The 26,357-nt window shown below is 31.1% G+C and overlaps 1 protein-coding gene across 2 annotated transcripts in view; it reads right to left on the bottom strand.

Moving 5' to 3' along the window:
* LOC113509925 (monocarboxylate transporter 2) overlaps positions 1 to 26,357 on the bottom strand; it is a 47,147-nt gene that overhangs the window by 12,465 nt on the left and 8,325 nt on the right. The window contains exons 1-3 of one of the 2 annotated variants that reach the window (XM_031910701.2): positions 21,741 to 21,816; positions 15,960 to 16,083; positions 11,465 to 11,590 (exon numbers count right to left, since the gene is read on the bottom strand). In XM_031910701.2, coding sequence (XP_031766561.1) covers positions 11,465 to 11,590; positions 15,960 to 16,073 — 240 coding nt within the window. In that variant the 5' untranslated portion in view covers positions 16,074 to 16,083; positions 21,741 to 21,816. Of the gene's footprint in view, positions 1 to 11,464; positions 11,591 to 15,959; positions 16,084 to 21,740; positions 21,817 to 26,357 lie in introns of those variants that run through there. The other variant, XM_026893353.3, reaches the window with a different exon arrangement.

The following is a 26,357-nucleotide window of genomic DNA, read 5'->3' as shown; positions in this document are numbered from 1 at the left end:
AAATAACATAAAGAAATTGTCTATGGCATTCATAAAACTAATATCGATTATAACGAGCAATAACTTTAAATCTAAAGTCTCACTATACTCGCATTGTGGCGAAGCGTGAAGATATTATAACTGATACTTATTAAAACTATAATACTAAATTGCTATTGTTTAAAATTTGATCGTTATAGAACAATATGTGATTAATATCATTGAATTTCGTACACGGAATATTAATTTCATCATCAAATTAATGAAAGAGATTATTATATATTTTTTAATAAATACATTTAGTTTGCTAACTTTTCATGCAAATTAAATAATACCTTATAGTAATAATTTCCCCTAAAGAATAAATCCGCCTAGGTAAATACTATTTATAACAGGGGGGAAAGGGATTGTTAGTAATGGTGACAGAGAATCCCATTGCTAGCAATATACCCAACCAGGTCGACCTCCTCGCGGTTGCCCCTGGAAACTATCATGGTTAATTCCTGATGAATTCATCATGATAGGCTAACTGGCCTGTTTTCATTCTCATCAATCACCCTTCATTGGTGCTCCGCCAGCGTATTCCGTTAGCGCAGGCGGGGATACCATTCCATTTGCACCCATTAAAAAAAAATACTACTTATATATCTAAAATTATTTCATTGAAATTTTGTTGTAAGTTTCAATTTATAAAAAGAAACCTTTTTCATATTTAAATCATGATATTCACAAATACAACAAATATGATTATCATAAAATATTATAGGTATCTATTTTACAGTTTTGATTCTAGTTAGGTTATATTTGTCTGTTTAAAAGTTTTAAAGTATTTAAAAAGCATTTATTTACGACTATGTTGATAGGGTACGAACTCCATATTGTAAATGAGAATTTCTTTGACGACTAACCTTGTAACGTGAAAAATTCATTAGATATTTAATGCAAATTTCACACATTAAAACGTTGATTACTTTTTTCAATTGATCCAAAGACTTTGTACAGAAGTCGATTGCTTAAGTACCTCTGTCCCATTCGTGTTTCAACCGTGAAGCAGTTGTGTTTGCATGGCTGTGTTTCGGTTTGAAGGGTGGGATATGGCGTGAATTTACTGGGTACAGAGGAATAACACCTGAGTCCTCAGGAATGGCAACCCATGGGGGGTATCATGGGCGACTCTGTTATGTCCATGGTACTTCTCATGTCTATAGGCGACGGTTACCACTTTCCATCATGTGGGCCGTCAGCTTGTTTGCCATTCTAAGTTGTATAAAAAAAATTCAGATTAGGTATAGATATTCTAAAGATTCAATTATAATATTACGCAGTCTGAACTTGATGAAGTAAACATCATTAAAATGGAGTTAATATTGATTTAAAATAAATAAGTAGATGCTGTATTCAAATGTTATTTGTTTTTTATTAATAACACAGTTTATGCGCATTACTCGTATAAAAACATTCTTATGCAAAAATATTATGACTCGTATTATATGAACAACGAGAGCTTGATATGAACATAATATTTAGAACTTCTTATTTAATTATTTTATTTTAATCACCTAACAAAGGAGCCGCCGTGAGGTTTTAGCATAAAATAGGCTACCCATTTTTTTCTCATGGATGTCGTAAAAGACGACTAAGGAAATTTAATGGTCTAGGGATGGGCAGCAGCGTCCCTTTTGAAATATCATCAAAGTCTAACTGTAAGTGTCAACCCGCCTCTATCACCCCATCACCAACACAGCCCGGAGGAGCTCGTGGTCCGGTGCTCCCGCGCGCCCCTCAGTGAGTAAACACCTACAGGTCACCTAATTAAAGGGTCCGCCTTGTGTGGCGGACCAATGAGTTCGGGATGGGACGATTGCTCGCGCATACCCACGTCTTGAAGAAAGCGCTAGGAGCACCGGGGGGTTTTGGCCGGTAAGAGTCAGGCAGTACCCACATATCTCCCCCGAGGTATGTGGGTCTGCATGAGCATTTCCCCTCGACAAAAAAAGGTGTCAACCCGCCTGCCAAGCGTGGCAACTACTGGTAAAATGCCCCTATGCATCTAGTAAATGGCTGATATAATGATGTTGATATCATCAATAATCTAATAGTGGTTTTATATGTTGAAAATGGAATAATAACTCCACTAGCGCTATCGACGTAAATTGGCGGGGTACCAATAGATGATAATAGGGACGGATGGCGTCAGTTGACCCATCGTGACAAGTTTAATAGGAATGGTTTTCAAAAGGACCGCGTGGAGGTAGTTGAGTCTCTGAAATTGGTATATTCAAATAAAAATCTAAAAGACTTTGTATGGCTATTATATAGAATAAAAAATAAACAAGATCTAATCGATATGCAGATCGACCTAAAGCTGCGACGTTTGTTTTACCGGTTTTAAATGTCTCTTTTCAAAAATGTTTGCTAAAACGTCTGCGTCCTAATGGTGTTGGTTTCTATTGGTTGGTATTTACATATTTCAATATTATATGTATATAGTCCTTCAACTCACCTCCATGTTACTGTTAGCTTCATAACAGTAAACGATTTGACATACGTCTGCACTTCTGCTATTTTGACTTCATTGTTCATTCATTCATATCACCAAACTATACATACTTCTATAGAAGTTATAAGAAGCAGAAACGATATATACTTCTATAGAAGTACGTAGTAAATATTACTTTAATGATATAGAAATAGGATTTCTTAGTGTTTTCATTATTTTCTTCTTTTAGTCTCCTCAAATCTTATTAAAGTCACATCTCTTAATTTCGTACGTAACTCAAATAACAAAATATGTATAACTCGCTGTAAATTGTTTTTAGATAATCCCGTCATTCTTGAATCCTTATATGTTTTCTTATTTGTATTGAAATCAAATACAACACTTGATAATAAATTCTGAGTTAACAAGTTTAGCTTAGCACATAATTATAGGTGATTAGACGTCGCTTGGGAAAAATTACTTGACTAGTTACTTTCCCTGGCATGATTGCATCCATCATGGCTGGAAAAGATTATTACGTGGAATCACTACGATTTCCTTAAATAGAATTATGGTTATTTCGTTTTTTTTTAGACCATAGACACACCTGTAGGATACTTTAAAGTTCTAGAAAACCTAATATTTATTTATTAGATCGTATCATTATGTCTAGATTAGACAAATGCTACGAAACTGCAAACTACGTTTAAAAATCATTATATTACTTTTAGCATATTGTGACACGACGTAATAGTAGATATATTTTTTTTTAACTTAAAAAAAAAACAAAAGAAAATTATCTAGAGTACATTATAATAATATACACAGATATCTACGTAAATCCTATATTTATTTACTTGATTTAACCGGTATAGTATTATAATTATCTATGACTAAACTATCTCAGAACTGAACTAATAAAAAATGAGAATATTTGAATTATTCTCTTAATTCTTGTCAGCCGTTAATTGCCCACTTCTGAATATAGGCTTCTCTCATAAACAGAGGTTTTGCGAATAGTTGTCACGGTGGCAGATGGGTTGGAACCCGCAGTTAGCTTTTGGTGATGTTTTAAGAGGGACGCTGCTGCCTATCCCTCGTCCATTAAGTTTCTTTAATCGCCTTTTATGACATGCACGGGAAATGAATGTCTTATTAATCTTCTTAAAGTATATTTTAATATATTACATGCTAGCTTTTAACCGCGACTTCGTCTGCATGAATGGGATGTATCGATTGGTTGGTACAAATTGTTAAATATTCCATATAGTACATAGTATACCAAATTTCACGACAATTGGTTGAACTGTTAAGGCAACAAAGTCACTTTTACGTTTATTAATAAGGAATGGTAATGTATGCCAGTACGTACAGTGACACAACAATTTATCCTTTAAGTCCCCTGATATTGCAAACTTTTTATTGGTCATTTTTCTTTTTATATTTGGCATGTTTCCAATAGTTGCGTTGCACATGACAGTAATAGGTTTATTTTTATCAAGCATCATGGACATTATAGAACAATGCTTTGAATTTTGTTGAATTTATCTTCTCATTAATTTTATTTCAGTAGTCTGTATCCAATTTATTTTACAATCAATATAATTTTACAACAACAGTTTATGTTGATGGTCTGATAATTGTCATGAATAAACACATTTCGAAAGCTATATAGGAAAATTTTTCATAGTTGAATATTTATGAGACAGATAGATTATTCTCTATATTACTCGTAAAATACAAGCTGTGTCCCGAGGCTCAGCCCGTGGTTGTATCCGAGATGTTAAACAGCCTATAATCTTTCTCAAGAAATGCACTTCGACTATTTAATAACAAGACGCCAGGAAATATTTCACTCTTATATGATTAACGAAAACAACATCTTACATGGTTGTTGTGTTGTGGAACCTCCTACGAGTATACGTGCCAAGTGCTCACTTCATCGTTTCTTATACGAACAGTTAAGGAGTGGAATTCCCTTCAGGCATATGTATTTCCATATAACTTTAACGTGGGATGTTTTAAGGCTAAAATAGATAGAGATTATTTGAGTTTGCGAGCAACATCTTAGACCTCATTGTCACTTAAGATCAGATGAGATCTTGTAATCTTGTAAGGTAAACGCACTCAAAAATATATAAAAAAAAGAAATGAGTGAGATGTAATAAGTACTCTATGAAATCATCCTGATATTACAGGTTATAGATACGTTGAATTTATACCTATGTACTTATTATAATTATATCGATATATATCTTTTAAATATTTATCACCCGTTAAAAACTAAAAACAAATCATAATATTCGAAATTTTTCCATCACTCAATAAATTATTGGAATATAATTTTCATACATTAATAATATTTGATTTAAATCTATATTTTCTCCAACGAAGAACATTTTCTATCGTTCCGAAATAAATCGAATTTAAAATGCAATCGTAACATAACGCTGAGGCCGAGATCGTTCGTTGCCCTCGAACAACTTGTATTCTATACTGGGAAGCACATACCTACACTATAATAATACAAATAAGGTTCAAAATCGCTATTCTCTTTATAACATTACTCGATTGTGAGGGTTAAGCATTGCACCTATAGTGGAAAAGTTTCGCGGAATTCAGGGGTGGTATGCGACAATTATATACGTACTACTATTATAATTCGTGGTATTACAATTATAATAAGTGGTTGTCGTAAGAGATGACTAAGGGAGAGCGAGGAATGGGCAGCATTGTCATTCTAAAATCATCTCCAAAACCTTATTACTGTTGCCAATCTGCCTGCCATGTGCGGTAATTTTTGGCGAATTAGTGACTGTGCTTGTTGTATTTCAGAATTGTTCAGAATTCGAAGAATTGGGATTACCCATAGTTAAGGTCATATTTTTTGTTGTGAAGGATGGTGGTATATTATCAGGTTTCTAGCCTGTAGGAGTGTAGTCGACCGGCAACAGTTTTATTATGTATCGATTTGCAAGATACTTCAATGATAAAAAAGGTCATTAAATTGGATTATACGAATAACATTGTTGTATGTAGTAATGTTTTGAATTTTAGATATATTGCTTTTCCTGAGCAGATAGCCTTTAAATAACAAAAAAGTAAGTACTTTTTTTTCCAATAGATAATTTGTTTTTTGTGTGAAAGATAATAGAATGATACTAATTATAAAACTTCTGAACGGATATCAGTATATATTGCCGATAATTTGGTTTAAATTTAGAATCTCATTTTATTGGAATGAGATTTTAAATGAGATGCTTCACAACATAAATAGTTTAGAATAATTAAATTTCGTTAGTAGACAAAATTGACTATTTTTATAAGCAACAATGCAATGTTTCGGTTGGGAAAGTAAAATAAATAGCCTTGAACACATCGCATCATTGTGTATGTTACTGTAAATGATAAAATTTATTAACATGAGTTATTAAATAAAAGGAATTTATTAAAAAAAAATAATGTTTCGGTTTTTTACTAAACCAGACGTAACCTAATCAACCTCGTTGCCCACGGGTACAAGAACTATCCACTAAACAGGTTTAAAAATGTGTATTTTGATATTTACTACGGTACCTAAGGTAAATAAATAACTCTGAAGTAAATAACTTATGAACACGGGACATTTCATCAATCAAATTTAAATAGAGATTGAGCATACAAACTTTATTTTTATTTATTTATAGTCCTGTTTTTTAGCACAGGACATATGTATAAGGTGGACTTAATGCTAAAAGTGTTGTCCCCCGTTTCAACCTTTTCTTTAATTTTATTGTATCTGGATTAGTTAATATTATTTTATCAATATTATTATTATTCTACGCCGTGTGGTTCCGACACAGAATAGGTGGCCTGTTTTTTCCCGTGGGTATCGTAAGAGGTGACTAAGGAGGGCGAGGGATGAGCAGCAGTGTCCCTCTTTAAGCATCTCCAAAGCCTAACTACGGTTTTCAATTTGCCTGCCAAATGTAGTTACTATTTGCAAAACCCCCCAAGGGGGAGGCTTATGTTCAACAGTGGAAAGTTAAAGGCTGACATGATGATTATTATTTTAATTCTATTTATAGATATTATATATTTAAAGAGATGTTTATAGTTAAATATTTAAAATAATGTATAGAATTATGAATTAACTCCGATACGTACGCGCCTTAAATATTTTCTGAAAGAAAATTAATGTCACGTTTATATAATACGCGTGCCGGATTTGAAATATGGAAATGACATTGAAAAGTGGAATGTTTATTCGTGAAAAATTGAAAATTCATGTTCATTAACACCATAATAGAAACAATAAATAGCATTATGGCACTTGCTATAGTACTTATTATATTTATATTATACTTATTATAGAAGTAAATTATATTTTAGATTTAGAGAAAATTGGTTAGTAAATAATCTAACAATAATTAGAACCCACAATATTCTATGGTAGATAACGTTATTGGGTGCTGTTTGCTATAATTATGTATTATATACTTTTAAACTATCCATTAACGCATTATATTATTTACTTACCTACTTAGTTTTAAAAAAGTTGGTCTTTATAAATTTAAATTGTATATTATAAAGAGGAAAGATTTGATTATTTCTTTGTAATAGGTAAACTTAAAAACTATCGTTTTTTTTATTTCTTTTACCTGTAGAAAGCTACATTATGAGCCAATAACATATTACATTAAAAAATTCTATCTAACCGCGCGAAGCCAGGTCTGATCGCTAGTTATTAACTAGCTTTTAAATAAGACTCTATCCGCGTGATCGGGATATGTTCATTGACTGAGATATAAATCTTCATAATTTTTTTTTATGGGTGAAAATGGAATGGTAACCCCACTTGCGCTAATGGGATACGCTGGCAGAGCACCAGTGAAAGGTGATTGATAAGAATGAAAACAGGCCAGTTAGCCCATCATGATGAATTCATCAGGAATTAACCATGATAGTTTCCAGGGGGAACCGCGAGGAGGTCGACCTAGTTGGGTATATTGCTAGCAATGGGATTCTCAGTCTCCATGACTAAGAATCCCTTTCCCCCTCATCATCATTTAGCCTTTAAATGTCTACTGCTAAACAAAAACCTCCCCCTTGGGGGGACAAAAATATGAAATGTTAAATTTCATAACGATTGGTTAAGCTGTTAAAGCGCTAAGAGTTATCAAACATACAAACCCACTTTCAACATTTATGAGATAAATAAGGATTCTTCATAATAAATAAATAAAAAACTTAATTATTAGTCAGGTGATTTTCCTTATACTCAGAACATCGAGACAACCCTGTCTAAGACTGGCAGCGGTAAATTCCACTGGCGTCGATTCGCCACCAAAGTCGCGTAAATTGTGTAATTAATCGACAACCTGCCTTACTGGGCTTTGGATTTGCTTTGTGACGTAGAACATGTGAAAGAATACCATATTTGAAACGAATCTATATTTAACTTGTATGACTCATTCCGACTACTGAATTTACGAATATTGTATTCGTAAATTCAGTAAATAATTTAATTAGTATACTAATTTTGGAGCGTAAGATCGTTTTGTCATTTCGTAATGTTAAAACTCGAAATAAATGTAATGTAAAAGGTAAATCGGCGTCTACTGAATATTCTTGTAAAGATATATTTAATCAAATATGTGTTATGTTTTATTTTGCTAAATTAAGATCAGAAATAAATAAATCATCATCATACAATATCAGCCATCAATATAACATAGCACTTTCCCTATTTCATGGGTTTAGTAGTTGGCAACCATGGTAGGCAGGTTGACCACCGCAGTTAGGCTTTGGTTATATTTAAAGAGGCACTTTGCCCATCCCTCGACCATTACGTTCCCTTAGTCATTGGTTAGGTAGGCTGTTAGTTCTGCGAGCTATGTAACCACCGAATTGCCACTTCAGCTGCCTATTCTTCGGACTATGATCTATTTAAAGTATGTACAACAAAAAATTTATATCAACTACAACAACAACTGCATGCCGCAGATGATATGTTGTCAATCTATAATTTATGTTATCTTATTTGCGTAAAGCATAATAAATATTATTAATTATTATTTACAAGACAATTGTATACATACCTATTATTTCACAAATAAATTAATATTATAATTTTAAGGATTTTTTTGTATAATCATAACCTATTATAAAATTATGTATAATAGGTTATGATTCTATCATAATATACTTAATTATATTGAAATACTTATGTTGCTTTTTTAAGCACTGTTAATTGATCATCTCTAAGATCAATTACGTGCTGAAAAAGACAAAGAATCTGGCAAAAACGTTATATTATATTTATATAATATAATTGAAATTAGTCTTTATTTCTGACGAGTTACATTCTAATATTTAGTACTCGTATAATATTTTGCATTGAGGTAACGAAAGAATGAATGAGCTTGTGATCGAGGCCTTGGCCTTAACATTATGGTAATATTCTCTCGGCGGCAATCAGCAATTGTAGGCGTGACGTAGTTTACTTTTAAATCTTTTTTTTTCTTATTACAAGAGAATTTTTTGTTTTTGTTTTTTTATTGTTAAATATTTTTTTTTTATTATAATATTGTAAAAAATGTGTAAGTTTGTAAAGTAAGATGGTTTGGATGTACTGATGTTTGTTACTTCATTGTTGAAGCCAAAATGGTTCGACGGGTTTAAATTTGATACCCAGACAGACCACAATCTCAATATTTTTTATCATTAATCAATCAATCATAGTGTATTAAGTCCCACTGCTGGGCAATGGCTTCTCACTACTGCTTCCTTCTCCCACGAACGTTGGCCAAGTCGTACCACTTTATGGAACCGGTCAAGATTGTCTCTCCATCGTATACAAGGACTTCTGTGACTTATTTTTTGTTTTTTAGGAGAGCCACCTATTGTTTAAATATCCTGTCTAGTTTCACTTCAAAGTTGCTGTTTTTTGTACTGCGTCAGAAATTTTTGTACAAGGTTACAGATAGTATTTATCAATGTTTATTTTGTGTAGTCGATCTGAATTGTCACAACTAAAAACAAATGGGCTAATAAACTAATACTGCTATCGAAAATATAGTAACAAGAGGGTAAACGTGTTAATACTCATATTATATTTTAATGATTCATCCAAGGTGATTCCGTCGTTTCGTCATTATTTTTGAACTTGGCAGACAGACACTGAAACATTAGGCTTATAATTTTATTATCAGCGTGTAAAAGAGGCACGGCAGTGACGTGAGTATCGTAAACTCCTGCGCAAACGCCAGTTTCGAGGGTGTGGTCACGAGATTCACTGAGACCACCGATCATTGTCTATAAATAGATCCATGCGAATCGACCGTCTGGGATTCAAGTACCTACGTACAAAGCTTTTCTGTAAATACCGTATTTTTTGCCTGAGTCACTACTAAGACTACATACATACGATAGACAACGCAAAGATCTCGATCTGTTTTAAAAATTTGTCATGGTTTAACAGCTATTTTTTTATTCATTAATAGCAAATCCACTTGGGCATCAATATTTTAACAATACCATCTGTAATACTGTTACTGTTGGTAAACTTCTACATTTTTTTCATTATAAATTTCTCCGAATCAACATTTGACTGAGGTTTAAATAGATTCTTTAGAGCCAACTTAGGACCAAGAGATTTGTAAAAAATATTACGACATCTATTATATTTATGTTTATGACTAGAACTTTTCTAAATTCATTCAAATCAGATATTTCACAGGAACTGGTCTAGAATATTATAGGGTTCCATATATGAGTATTTTATCATTTAAGGTTGTCTGTAAGAGATTGCTCTAGCGATAAGATCGTTTTTTGTACCTTTATGTATATATTTCAATCTGTATTTATGTTTTATTTCATCGTCAATTGTTATTGTATATTTTTATATTTTAGGTGCAATAAAGAGTTAAATAAATAAATCATTTTACATGTAATATTGTCTGTGATCAAGTGACTTGACTTCGCAATCGGCTAGCAATCCTAAAATCCTTCGCTAGATTCTGGCTACCTAACGTCAATAAATACCAATAATACAAAAGGGTTTACTATTCTTTCTAAAAACGTGCTTAGTTTTATTTTAGTCTTTTTACGTGTAAGTAAAAACGATCACTTGTAGGTAAAAGTTTTAGACACTAGTTTCATATCATGCACTCAACAGAAATAAGTGGACATAGGTCTAAATGCCTATCTAACAAATATTTTTTTCATATTTACCAAACAATGTTTTTTCATTCGTCCATTTTTGTCACTACTAGGGGACCCTAATAGTGGACTAGATGTGCTGATCACAAGATAAGGCAAGTTCAATTAATATTTATGCATATAATTTCTTTTGGTAGTTTCAATTACTACATATAAACCTGTCTATAAATTTTTATATCTCTCTCATGTCATGTCATTAATTGGTGTCACGTCGTGGTCACGTTGACAAGAAATCGAATCCAAGATAATTAGATTCCCAACCGGTAGAATCTATATAAAAACAGTCGATGCCAAGACTCTCCCTTCTTTCGATATAAAAAGTTGTGATCTGTTATGTAGGACAAAGCTGCCATTCTATGTCTCTTTGACTAACCATTACATAGGTACATATGCACAAATTACTTGAAAGTATTCTTCATTCAACTGAAATATAGATGACAAGTAGACTATGACACTTCATAGCATTGATAACTGTGAATGCCCCCCACCCCCTAAATAAAAGCCTAAAAGCCTAAATGCGGTTACTAGGCTAACCACATTTAGGCTTTTAGAGATGTTTTAACAGAAACGCTGCTACCCATCCCTCTACTATTAAGATCCTTTAGTCGCCTCTTATGACACTCAAAGGAAAGGAAGAGGTGGCCTATTCTTTGCCGGAACTACACGGATGCTAAAAAGCTATATGCACTGAGGAAAAACCACGTAAAATAAGTAATCTATACTTAAGTAAATATATGCGGGAAAAACAGCACAGCTTAGTCTAGATTTCCTGAAGCAGTGCGTAATTGTAAATCTGGTACTTACATTAAATTCTTCTTGTATCGAGTTTTGGAACATTCCTCCGGAGAAGATAATGCCGTCTACAAACACGTTGCACATGAATGATGCAACCACCACGACCCACCCCCAGCCGCCGTCTGGAGGCACCACCTGTTATAAATTACAATCATTGTATTATAATATTCAGTTTTGTTAAATAAGGAGAGCTACTTTAATAATGACAAATTTAGTAGACTGGATATATCGACAAAGAAGTATAAAATCCTTTCAATAAAAGAAAATATCAAAATGAACTCATAATAATAAGCGGAGATATCGTGTAACATATAGATTAATTACTAATTATTGAAAACTATTTCTGATATAATTTTAGCAAATTTTTCTATTTTTGTTATTATTTATACCAATTTGAACCTGCAAATTTTACATTTATACAATAAAAATAACTAAAGTGTAAATGTACTTATTTATTTAAAAAAATATACTTTACACAAACTATTTATTCTGTTTTCATATTGTTATCGCCATTTGCTGGTATCTCTGTAATTATTTCGAATTTATTAATTTTTAAATAAGTTTTTGCATTTCTTTACCTAGTTATTATGATATGTACCAATAATTGAAATTTTATTATTTTAATAATAAATAAATATTAATAATTGATTATTATTATTTACATGGTGTGAAATATGTACCTCAAAGACACGTTTTTCCTTTTATGTCCATTATATTCAATCTCGTCAGGTTCAAAGAGAAAAAGTCTATATTTGATGAGAATTATTTTGTTTAATTCTGCTATCATTAGTATGTGTGTGACTGCCAACTCTTGAAGATTGACCACCACTATTACTATCGAAAGTTCTACAACCTTCCATACTAGCCATCAATCTCCATTTAACCTGTGATATATTTTGAAAGTGATTTTGCAAGATAATAATATCTACCTAGTTCAATAAAATATTTTAAAATTATTAAAGTGTTACTGTGTTGTGCATATGGTTGATATAATATTAATTGAATTTCACTTGAAACTGCTCAGTCGATATATGATAAATATGTAAAAAAAACGCAACCATTTTTATAAACTTTTACAATCACAATAAACACAAATGTATAGAACCATAAACTATTTCGTAATTTTAATGATACCAATTGAATGAAACATAGTGAAATAAAAATTATATCCAAATAAATTACTACTGATTGATCATGATTCCTGAAGTCTGTAGCGCAGACAAGGTTATTTTTCTCATAAAGGTTGTGTCAAAGACGCAAATGGCCTCGATATTCGATCTAATTATCCCCTACTCTGAGTTTCAGTGTCGCCACGTGATATCATTGCTGCCCAATTCCGTTAATTGTTTCAGGCAATAGGACTAAATGTCCAATAATAATTATGATAGGGAAGTTTCTACATGTTATTTACTAGCTTTTATCTGCGACTTCGTCCGCGTGACTGGGATATGTTAACTCACAATTTAAAAATTTTGCCTATATCCTTCTCCATTCCATATAGTACGTGTATACAAAATTTTACCAATTGTGATTGGTTAAGCCGTGAAGGCGCTAAGAAAGAACAATGAAACAAAAAAAGTTAAAAGTCCCGCCTACATATTATCGGAGTTTCTAGCTGTAAAACTGAACATTTTTCCCAAAGAAATATAGATCGAAAAACGGCAAATAATTTAGAATCTCCCATGTATCTCCCATCTACTCACACATGTGTCCAGTTATAGAGTAATCTCTTTATTCATAAAAACGTAAAACCTCCATATACCTATTTTAGCTATAGAACTGTTTTGTCTCTTTCTTTTGTGTTGAATTATTAGATTGAATGATAGTGACAAAATAGTGTAATAGTTGAAATAGGATTGTAGGAAGTTTTAGTTTTTATGAATAAGGGTATTAGTATGAATGTAAAATTTTTCAACATTTATTATATAGAAAAAAAAATGTCCAGAATCACTGACAATGCCTTGAAACTTCTTAACACAGGACAGGAGGACAGAAATTGATGGATAGTATTATTATAACTTCTTGCCAAACTGCTTATGACCAGACAATTGTGTGGTTAATATACAATTAAAACTACTAAAGCAATGCATATCAAGTATATTATTAAAAGAAGTTAAGCCATTTTTAAAAATAAAGAATAACAGTCCTGAAAAATATAGTGAACCAAAAAAAACAATTTAAAAAAATATTTATGAACATCCTTTGATGACGGTTTATCCATTTTAATTTTAAACAGTTCAACTACGTGTATATTTAAATCGTTATAAGAACATACGTTCCAAATATAAGAGTCGCCCAAACTACCGCATCAAATAAAAATTCTACTGTTTTTTGTAACATCTCTTTCCTCCTTTGCCAAACTCTCACAAAAGCCATTGTGAAATCAAAGATTTACCTATAGCAGTAATAATAGTACAGTCATTGTTATTTCAGCAAATGCTAATGAAATTGTAGCTAAAAGACAAGCGTTTATTATCTTCTCAGCAATCTTCCGTAGCGTCCTCTTTCTGCGCAATTTCTTTTCAAATATTGTCATGTTTTGTAGATCAGCCAGACTTTAATTAATTTGTATAGTTACTGAATTCCTTTATAAATTTGATACATGATTTCTCGCATAATTTACTTTATACTTGGATTAAATTTACTTTATATTTGGATTAATCACAGCTACATGTCTCCACGCATTCTGACTTGGTATCTATCTTGTCCGTTTGAACATCAACAACTTTTCTCTGCTTCCAGTCTACTCTGTCGAAGCCAAATATAACTGTACAAATGTGATATCCGACGATCAAAACTATTAGTGTGTTAATATATGCCAAGCTTGACATAGCCGGCAATTACAAAAAGCGGGGGCATTTCGTTTAGCCCCATTTAATATATTCGTTTAAAAAAATCTATATGTTAAACTGTGCCATGTTAGACTTTTTCACAGTCATGTCAACTGACGTATTATTATTTTTTTACTTTTTATCTATATGTTCAATAATAATGACAGATCGAGAAAATAGATTCAATAGGTGTTTTATTGTTTATGGTATAAGATATACATAATGCGATGTATTAAATTTACGTGAACTTATCTGAGTTACTGTAAAAAGTAAAGTTTTCACTCGTAATAAATTTTGTTTATGCAAGTTATGTGATAGTTAGTACACATAATATACTTGTACGAGCAAGGCACTTTTCTTTTTTGTGATTTTTTTTATTATTTATGCTAAAACAAGATACCTACATGTTTTTTGTCCTGTGTTTATGTACTTACTCTAGAAAGATTTTGAGGTACATAGTTTTATTTTTCAGTTCTATGCAAATAGGTTTATAATTTTATATTTAGATAGAAAATTAAATAAAGGTTAAATAATTGATCAAAATTTATGGTTTATGGACCAGGTGCATAAAAGAACCTGAAAAGTATTGATAGATAGATACGTGCAATATCAATATAATAAATTTCTATGCATGCAATGACATGTAAATAACTTGTACTTACATTGTCACAAACAATGATATTGCAATTAATTGATGCAATAAGGTTCTATAGTAATTATACGTGACTGTAGATAAATAGACTTAAATAATTTAATGAGCATTTTGTATTTTATGTCTCGTCTATTTTTTACACCGCTTAAAAATGGAATTACTGAAACCTCCTTTTTATATGTATGTTACGCGGTATTATGAACTTGAATTTTGTTAGAATTCTATGTTTAGTTGTTAGGGTTTATTCCTGATTTGTTCCTTTTTCATTTGTCACGATTAAAGTAGTAAGTAAAGTTAAATGTAAACAAACAAATAATTGACCGTGCCGACATCAAATAAAAGTACATATAAAAAAATAAATTATTTAATCTTTCGATTCTGTACTAATTTTATTTAGAGACTATTTCTGTGATAATTTTAACAAAAAGTTTGTTTATTAACTCTTCCTTAAATTATATTAAAACGTAACTAGTGTTTCCATGAAAGTTTTAAACTACTACGAGTGGGGGGAAGGGATTGTTAGCAATGGAGTTTGACAGCCCCATTGCTAGCAATATGCCCTATCAGGTCAACCTCCGCATGGTTCCCCCTGGAAACCATCGTGAACAATTCTCGTTGAATTCATCACGATGGGCTAACTGACCTGTTTCATCCTCATCTATCATCCTTCACTGGTGCCCTGGCGGTGTATACCGATAGCGCAGGTGGGGTTACTATTTCATTATCACCTATAAAAAAAAAACTACTACGAGTAGAGACATGAACTGTTCCATGGACATCACAGATTATCGACTATGATCGTGCGTGACACAGATTAAGGTTAGTATCTACGTTAACATAGTATTCGTTATACTAGTACGTTACTACCCATGTGAACTAAATGCTCTTAATAATGTGCTCTTAATTTTATCTTATAAACCGTAGATAAGTAAATAATGAGCTGTGCTTGCGTGCCTAGACTTATTACGGCTATGAACTCGGATGTCGTTTGACACAGTTTAATAATTTTGACGTGACTTACTAATGCCGCTTCGGGTTCAGTGTCATCACTGGGTGAATCACTCCGGCCTAGACCGCTCTCGTCAGATGACGGAGTCTCCAGCGGTCTCTCGTCGGTAGCTACCCGTACAACCATTTTGCAATATCTGTAACAATATTAATAGAATTTTATATAAAATTTATAATCATCGTCGTCATCATATTAGCCTTTAATTGTTCACTGCTAAATATAGGTCTTCCCATTGGGCGGTTTTAACAGTAGTTGCCACGCTTGGCAGGCGAATTGGCAACCACAGTTAGGCTTTAGAGATGTTATAATAATAAGCAAAATATTGTAACGAAAATTCAACGTTGAAACTATAACTCAATTCAAACTCTTTAGTTCAAACAAGCTGGCGGCCTTCCTGATGTATAGTGAAAGAATAGCATTTTTGTTTTGTATATTCTTTATTTCACTTTTTTTTATACCACTGAGATGGCAAACAAGCATACGGCCCACCTGATGGTAAGTGGTTACCGTAGCCTATGAACACCTGCAATACCAGAGGTATTACGCGTGCGTTGCCGACCCTGAAGAAACCTCTTTATTTCACTTACAGAAAAGAGATACAGTGATTAGTTTAACAACTTGTTGGTAAGGGTGGGCTTATCCCTGAAAGAGATCTCTTCCAGCCTACTCAATGCAGTGAGAGAGAAAATGATTAGCAGGTAATCTAGCGCAGGAATATTGTGTACAATTTAAAAAATAATTTAGTAAAAATATTATTATTGTTAGGTTGAAATTTTATTATCGGATAAGCTTTAACATGAAGTTACAAAGGGGCAAATCGCGTATAGGGTTAAGTACGTATAGGCGTATAGGCGTAAGGGTACAGTTAATATAAAAAAATTAAAACTGCTCCTATATATATATAATATATATAATAACGCAGATTACCAGTCCCATTGACGACCTCCACGTGGTCCCTCCTAGAAATCAACATGCTGAATTTCAGGTTTATGCATCACGATGAGCTAACTTTTCATTCTCAGCTATTATACTTTACTGGTGCCCCGCCAGCGTATACCGTTATCGCTGGTGGGGTTACACCCAATAAAAAAAACCGCGATTTGATATAACAATAATATTTCCAGATTGCACTGGCAGCAGAGTTTATAACCTTTGTTACTTGCGTATCTTTGTATACGCGATAAATCATATTGACTACGTCGCTTTCAATGTTTCTCTAACATATAGGTAAGTAAGTACAATCATTCCAGCTGTCTAAACAATAATATGGTTAAAACAATGACCTCGTTAAGTTCTGACGCAAGTTTGAACTTAATACGTACTCGTATTTAATATTTTGATAGTTATTGAAAAAAAAACTAATTGAAAGCAGATATGAATGAGTGAATTTGATTCTAAATTGACGATCTCCAATTCTATCTATTGTTCCGCTTGCTACCACCTCACGAGTCCATTTTTATCGGGATAAAAAAATATCTCTCAAGCTGGAGTAAACGATACACATTTACAAAATTTTATTAAAATAAATTGATCGATTTCAGAGATTAGCGTGAATGAAGATTGTGACACGGGATTTTTATACACCATAGTATATATAAATAATTTTATATGTAATTTGTAAAGTAATTATTAAATAAATAGCCTTTTTTTCTAAAATTGCAATACCAGTAAAAGATCAATAAAAATATATCAAGGGTTTTGAACCGAAGGCTTCGCGGCCGGCGGCGTCTTTGGCGGCTGGATATTAGATTAACTATAATAAATTCACATGTTGAGAAATTTTACAGATCTTAGGCACATATTGATAAATTAGTTAAGAATAAACAATATCAATCGTCTCATTGATTTTTGTAAAATATATATTATATAATAAATAACTTCAATAATTATTGCTTTTTAATTACTTTTAGTTAACAATAGATTTTTTTTTTGGTTTTTTGCGGTACACCGAACCAATATCAGAATATACTAGGTCCTTAACTTCAAAAAGGTTCAGGACCCTTGATCTATAATATTAAAAAAAAGACGAAATATTAAATTTTTTTGTATGTTTATTATTTACACCTATAGAAAGCTACATTATCAGTGAGTAAGATAGGCTTATATATTATGTTCTAAAATTCTATCTACACTTGCTAAGTCGAGCCCGATCGCAAGTTAGAGATAAATATACGAAAACTAGCATGAATAAAAAAAAAAAGTTACCTTGCGTATTGGTATATCTTTAATTATTTATTTAGATCTTTATTAATCGCCACTAGGGCATTATTAAATATTGCACTACACCGAAAATATACTAAATACTCAGTTTTCGATTCTGAGCAACCGTAACGTATTTAGAGTACATTTTTAAACAGAATTGAAAGTAATTGTTAGTCATTTAATCTAGTTTATGGATCACGTTCCTTGGACGTCGACCGTGTGACCCGATACTGTAGTACCTATAGGCATACACCGCCAACGCTCCTCTATGATAAGATATCGCGGTACAATCACCAAGACCACAATTCTGTATGAACTACTGAGTACTAAATTTTAAATTTCAAAAAGCTAATGAAATGATGCTGATGAAAAAGCTAATAAATAAGTTTTTTTAATTATAACTCTATGGATACTCTATAAATACTAGGTTATAATTAGAAAAGGTACTTTAGTATTTTAAACAACAATAATGGACAAACAGTGAAATAAGATACAAAAAATTATGTATATAATATATTTATGATTTAATTGGATTTCTTTGCATTTAGGATAAAGTATTTCCCAATTTTTGAATATAATATAACAGTATACTCTGTTATGTCCATGGTACTGCTCATGTCTATAGGCGATGGTTATCACTTTCCATCAGATGGTCCGTCAGCTTGTTTGCCATTCTAAGTTGCATAAAAAATATTTTTTTTTTTAGATTTAGCTGCATTAAATAAGAAATTAATAACTTATTATTAAATCAATAATGGCAAATATGTGAAATGTTAAAAAATATTGTTTTAATAGAATAAAATGAAGATTTAAAAGTGCTATACTGTAGAATTTTTACATTAATAATAACAAAGAGTAAACAATAATCTACTAAATACCACTTATTAACAATGTGAGTATTCCAAATAATATTTACAAAACTTAGGTATGTTATTATACTATGCAACAATTCAGTTATATTACTATAGTTAGGTGGTAAATAGGTAATGACACTTTTTCATATAATTAAAATTAAATATCATATGTAAACATCCCCAATGTTTTATCATCCTTTTAAATAACAATTGTTTTTAAGGTCGCTGGCCTGAGCTATCATATCACAAGTCACACTATATTCATAGCCAAAACCAAGATTTATCAATAGTGCTATAGCTTTGGATTTAAAATTAATGCAAGGTAAGTAATATTTAAACTATTATCAAAGACACAATATAATATATGTTATATCCCGTGCCTGTAAACACTGTACTATTTATATACTATATTTATATAAGTACTAGGTAGATATTATAATTATATTCATACTTGTAGTGTTTTTTTACGTGACATTAATTAATACCAACAAATGATCAGCATATAATAATTTCGTTCTAGAAACATATCTCTAATAATTACATACTACAATATACCTAAATATTTAATTAATTTAATGATAATATTAAAGAACAACATTTCGAAATCAGTCGAGAGTATGTTCAGTCACATTCTAGAATATTCTATCTTTTGTATTTCTAAAATTTGTAAATTTTATCGAAAGTTTAGACAATGTTATTTCAGAATCAGGTTCTTTAAGTATTCATTGACTCGGTCAAATAACAATATATATTGTTATGTCATTTATTATCTAATATAATATATGAGATTTTGTAAATCAGTCAATTGTGAATTTTGGAAAAATCCTTCTTTTTTGGTAACTGAATACCGTGTAATTGTAAATGGCACTTATGACGATTTTCATACGTTTAAATAATTCGAAGAAATTAATAGCAATGTAATATTACATATTTATTATCTACCTATAACATGATTAGTACATATGTTCGTGACAATGTGTAATACTTATGCAATGAATTATTACTTAATAAAGACCTGACGAAACGTTAAACAGTAATAATGCCTCCCGATTGTACATATACCGCATTTGACACCACACTTGTGTGATAGTCTGATAGCTGAAAGCAAACGACCAACAATGATGTTTACAATAATAATGATATACATACATACTAAAAGTAAACGTATTATTTTGTTTTAAATGATACAATGACATTTCAAAAGTTCCATTCGCAATTAATTATCTAGATCTGAGTAAATCATATTGAAAGGTCGGGTGTCAAGATTTATTACTTACTAGTTGTTTCCAGCGATGTTGTTCGTGTGAATTAGAATGAAAAGTGTAATCTTGTTTTTATTTATAATATAAATCATTTTGTATCGGTGTATCAGAATTCACATTCCAATTCACTAAATTTTTAATCTTTAGGAACTTTTGCATTTAGAATTTTAATTATTTATTTAAACTTAATGCACAATGTAATTGTATGTACATTTGGCGAATTTAACACCGGATGGGGTTTTCTACCATTTAATTATTGGACAAACAGAGAAATAGGTGGGTAATGCATTCATGAATTAAGAAAACAATTAACATATTTATACATATACCTAATTTAAGTGGGATTATTTTTTTTAAACAAGTGAAAATGAAATGGTAACCCCGCCTGCGCTATCGGTATATATTAGTAGGTTACTAGCAAGAATGCATCCCTAGTAAGTCGGTTAGCGCAACGCAACGTTAGTGATGAATTCCACCAGAATTAACTACGATGGTTTCCAGGAAAATCCGCGTGGAGGTCGACATGGTAGAGTAAGTTGCTAGCAATGGAACGATTAAGTTATCACCTGCGTTTGTGAACAATGATCTCGATTATAAAATATTTCATGATAAAAAGTAATCTATAATATTATGTAAAATTACACTGCCATATCCCATCCTTCAAACTGAAATACAGCGTTTCAAACACAACTGTTTCACGGTGGAAACACGAATGGGACAGAGGTGTCTAAGCAAACGACTCTTATACAAAGTCTCTCTCTGGTGTTATATTTATACCTTATTGGAAAAATTTTACTTACGAGTAATTTTTTTTCTAGACTTTTAGACCCTCGTAATTTATCATAATAAAACAAATTCATTTTAGAATTAATTACACATGATCAATATTTTATAGTTAATCATATACCACCGTTTTAACTGTAAGATTACGAATATAGCCTTAACTTTAATCTATGTTTATCTAAGCAAGTGGTTATTGAGGAAAGACCATTGATTAAAGACATGTTAGAGAATATAAAGGATAACCACTTCGTAACATTACTGAGTAATTTCTGCGGTATTAGGCTGAGCGCCTTTAACTTCTTAAATTCTTAAATCTACATGAAATCATTGCTCATCTTTATTTGTAAGATTAAATTATTTTAGAAATAAATTTACTAATATGTTTAATAAAATTGGTATACACCTACTATTTGAAGGTATAAGGTAAAAGGTATGGGTATATTCCGGTCGGTGAATATTGTAACATGGACGAAGTCGTGGGTGAAAGCTAGTATTTATATAAAAGTTATTGCTACAGTAATAATTTTCTTTGGATTCACCAAAAGAGATGTTATTTCATTAGATCTATCAATACCATCGAAAATGTCAAAAGAATTTAGGTGTTTTCTATGGATATTTTAAGGCAGATTTATCATGGATTGTATATTATGTTACTATGCAAGAGTGATATTATGTACTTATAATATACCGACCTTTTAGGAGTATAAATCAGCGGAAATCAATTGTATCTTGTAGATTATAGCTTATCGCAACGAATAAGAACTTATTTGTAGAGGAGCGGGTTGTTCACTGAATTATTTGTCGCAGATTATGTATATAACGCATAATACTATGTTAATTTTCAAGTTCTATGTCATTCAACACACTAGTAAAGCAGGTTTTGTAGGCAAGGGTCATACGTGTTAAAATTATATTAATTGTAAAGCTATTCTCTTACTTTTTGACTAGTTTGTAAGCAATATTTTGATTCTATGTGGTATATATATAAATTGTAAAAGTTGCATATTCCCAAATAATATATATTGGAAGAAATAATATTTGTATGTGTAATGTTCTAAAAAAGTAAAAGTTTAATTTTTAATATGTATATTCTTTGTCTGTTTATTTAAATATGTATATTTTAAAAATTCTATCAGGCTCTTGGTCTATTGGAATAATTAAAACAACAAAAAATAGTGGAAATATTTTTTATTATAATTAAAACGTATTTCACCATTATTATGCAACTTATCATATATGCTAAATTGATAGATACCTATAAATTTTTAGGAGTACCTACGTTTCGAGTAGATGAAAAGAAAATTAATTAAAGGGCTAAATTTACACACTAAAATTGTCAAAGCCTTCCGACTATTTTCATTTACTTTTTTATTATTTACGTTACGATTATTCCCATTTATATTTATAAACAAAATTGAAGCTACGCATTCAAAAGTTAAATAATTATGTGTCTTTGTTAATAAATATAATATTGCCCCACTATGTCCAATGGAATAGTACAATATATGTACACGGATGTGCGTCAGTTACAACTTAATTTGCATTGTGAATCTTATTCTATTATGATAAAACATAAATTTATATATTACTACATATTTACATAAAACAGTGTATATGTTTATACAAACTTCTATATATATAAGTTTATATAAAGTATTAAATCGCAAATAGGGTTAATCACTGATAAGTCGTTAGCATTGATCATGTTCTGGTGAACGTCGTTCGTCAAGCATATTCGATAGAAAACAAGGGGCGAGCATATCATTGTCTTTCCGACCAATTATAATTATTTGTTAACCAATTTTTTTTTTTTATAATGATTACTGCATGCGTTCTTATTGTGTAATTCCTTAAGTAATTCATAATTGTTAATTCATTTATTTTAATTATTTAGGAATAAAGTAGTGAGCCTTCTTAAATGTAAATAAATGCAATGATAGCAATCCTACTCGAAATTCGGTGCTGTTTTGTTGACTGGCTTGCTCTAGACACTACGACTAATCTTATTTTGTTATTTAATTCAAATTTTATAATGTTATGCTATTTTGCAATTTGAATTTATTCATAGTCATAAACTACTACTTTGAATTTCGTATTTATAATTCTCAGCTGAAACTGTCTTTTAAATTAGAATAATAATAAAAAAATTCAAATATACTTAAAATTTTATTTACTCTGAATAAAAGATAAATAATAATGTATATTTTATTCTCTTTTATTATTAATCTTCACCGGGGAATTTGTCGAATGTACTGACAGTAATGAAACACTAGGATAAAGTACACAACCTCAGATTCTGGGATCGACCACATACTAAATGTATGTATGTAAGTAATCACCTTAATTTTTTAATTAGCCTAACTTCATACCAAATTCTTATAGGAATTTTTTTATTTATGTTTCTACATTATTATTATCATCATTTCAGACAGTATCCGTCCACTGCTGGACATAGGCCTCTCCCATAGACTGCCATAAATATGACGACTATATTGCTACATATTAAAGAGTAATTAAAAATAATATGATATCAATTCCGTTAAGTTTTATTTATTATAGTTTAAACATACATGCCTTCTATGCTATTCGTATCTTATCATCAGTAATGATGCAATATCAACGGTATTTCGGAATCGTTTAACATGTATAATGGTAATATTTATCATTCTTAAAAGTACATAAGGTAAGTATTTATTAGTTATCATATGGCAATACTGTAAGAAATTGTATCATTAAGAGATTTATATAATGTTATAGTGTTATTGTATATATAGATAACGGGATTTTTATGGGGCTTAACGAGGACAAATGAATGCATCGTACTCGCCTTAATGAAGGCGATGAATCTTTCTGTTTGTGCAAATATCCCTCAATTAAACTGCTGCACGAATTTTAATAATAATTGGTATAATAACTTAATATCTCGGTCTAATAGTGGTCATATGTTACTACCTAGTAATACTTCATTCTATCGGGAAAAACTGGTTTGAAAATTATTATGCGGAAAACATATATTTTACAGATTCGATAGCATACGATAATATGCTATTGAGTTTGTAATATTACATGTAAGAGATCTTAGATTTATATTTTTATACAAAAGTTATAAGCATTAAGCATGTCTGGCATTATAATTAAGAGATATAAATCATAGGACTGGTTGGGCATTCAACCCCACTCGGATTGAATTATACCGTAAAGTCGTAAACAGTCTATAAGCCGTATTTTTACAATATTCGGAAGAAGTTATTGGATGTTACAAGTACTCTAATATCATTTATCTGTTTGTACTATTTTAAGCGATTTCCAAAAGAAGTTCGTTTTAATTCGTCTCAATTTTGTGCGATTATATTACGCAATCTCGTCTTCAATTCTAATATATCAATAATTTTACAAGATTTTATTAAATTAAACTTGGAAATTAATTTTAATTAGTTGGACATTTTAGCCTAATAAGCGTTTCTGTGGGATAATTTACAATTGAAATTTACGCCATCGACTTAAACTTGTAGGAACAACTTATGACAAAATAAAAATAAAAACGAATGGAATTTTTTAAAATAACATCGCCAGATTTAAATACATATTATTATGTATACGTCTAATCTGTTATTTAATTTATCGCCCTATAATAATATAAAACAAGTTAAAGCGCCGCCATATACAGCCGCTAAATATTAATTTTATTCATTAGCTAAACTAGATGAACAATATAATATGCGTGTGCCTATTATATATGTATTTTTAATCGTACGTCGAAAGTGGCAGATAAGATAAAGGTCATGCATGGAAATAATATAATGTTTTTTTTTTCTTACTTTTTCTTTTTGTAGTCTTTTATGTGATCTGTTGATAAAGGGCACAGTATGGGAATCACGAATTAATATTTATTGCAGTATCACAAAATACAATGCACAGGGCGAAAAGGATTGTTAGTAATGGAGTCTGAGAATCCCATTGCTAGCAATATACCCAACCAGGTCGACCTCCTCGTGGTTCTCCCTGGAAACTATCATGGTTAATTCCTGATGAATTCATCATGACGGGCTAACTGGCCTGTTTTCATTCTGATCTATCGCCCTTCTCTGGTGATACATAGGTGATTTGATACACAAACCGTATATTAGAATCATATTCTAGAATAATACATAATCAGTACGAGTAAGGCCGTGAGTCATAGTAAGTCTTAAATATGGGCAAGTTAAAAATAAAGAGAAAAAAATTATAATTAATGACACTAATTCTTTAATCTGAAAATTTTCCACAGACAGCTAACGTATTCAGTTTTATTTAGACAAGTGTATCTTCGTAAGTGGGTACACTTGTTGGTAAATTTAATGTTATTTAGTCTAGTACGGTGTGAAAGAACAAAATATAATATCTTAAGTATGTAACTATATAGAAAATTCATGTAGTTACATATTAAAAATCAGTAGTCGAATACTCAGAGACTATAATTTTCGATTCCGGAATATACGTGCTTTTTGGCATTCGGTTTTTTTTATTCCATTAAAATGATGGCTTAAAGAGAGACTATCAATTCTGCAGTGATATTGCGCAGAATCAAAATTAAACATAATCATAACGTTACAATTACAATTGTGAACAGTGAAAAAAAAAGACATCGATAAGACAGACGTTTCGTAAATTTGAATATTTTTAAATTTAGAAAACAAAGTTTCTATGAGTAGATTTTGATTAGTAGCAGTAAGTTTTGTGCACTCCAAATAGAAATAGTAGTTTTAAACGTCACAAAATTTATGTAGTACGAACCATAAAATAAAGCCTAACGAGTTAAAAAAATATGTTTTTTTTTTATACAACTTAGAATGGCAAACAAGCTGACGGCCCACCTGATGTAAAGTAGTAACCGTCGCCTATAGATATGAGCAGTGCCATGGACATAACAGTATACTGTTTCGCCCATGATACCCCCCATGCGTTGCCATTCCTGAGGACTCAGGTGTTATTCCTCTGTACCCAGTAAGTTCACGCCATATCCCACCCTTCAAACCGAAACACAGCCATGCAAACACAACTGCTTCACGGTTGAAACACGAATGGGACAGAGGTACCCAAGCAATCGACTTCTGTACAAAGTCTCCCTCTGGTATTAAATATTGGTTCAGAATTGGGGTCATATTCACAGTCATAACAATTAAATTGTGTGTCACAAAAAACTAATCCAATCGTAAGAAATTGTGACCAATTTTGATAATATTTCTATAGGATCAATCTTTTATATATGTACCTACATATATCCTTTCAAACAGAATAGAATTTTCCAAATCGGCTCACAAGTGACAAAA

Source organism: Galleria mellonella, unplaced genomic scaffold (assembly GCF_026898425.1).
Source record: "Galleria mellonella isolate WM207_F2 unplaced genomic scaffold, CSIRO_AGI_GalMel_v1 utg57, whole genome shotgun sequence".
Classification (NCBI taxonomy): domain Eukaryota; kingdom Metazoa; phylum Arthropoda; class Insecta; order Lepidoptera; family Pyralidae; genus Galleria; species Galleria mellonella.
This window is presented reverse-complemented; position numbering and strand designations above follow the sequence as displayed.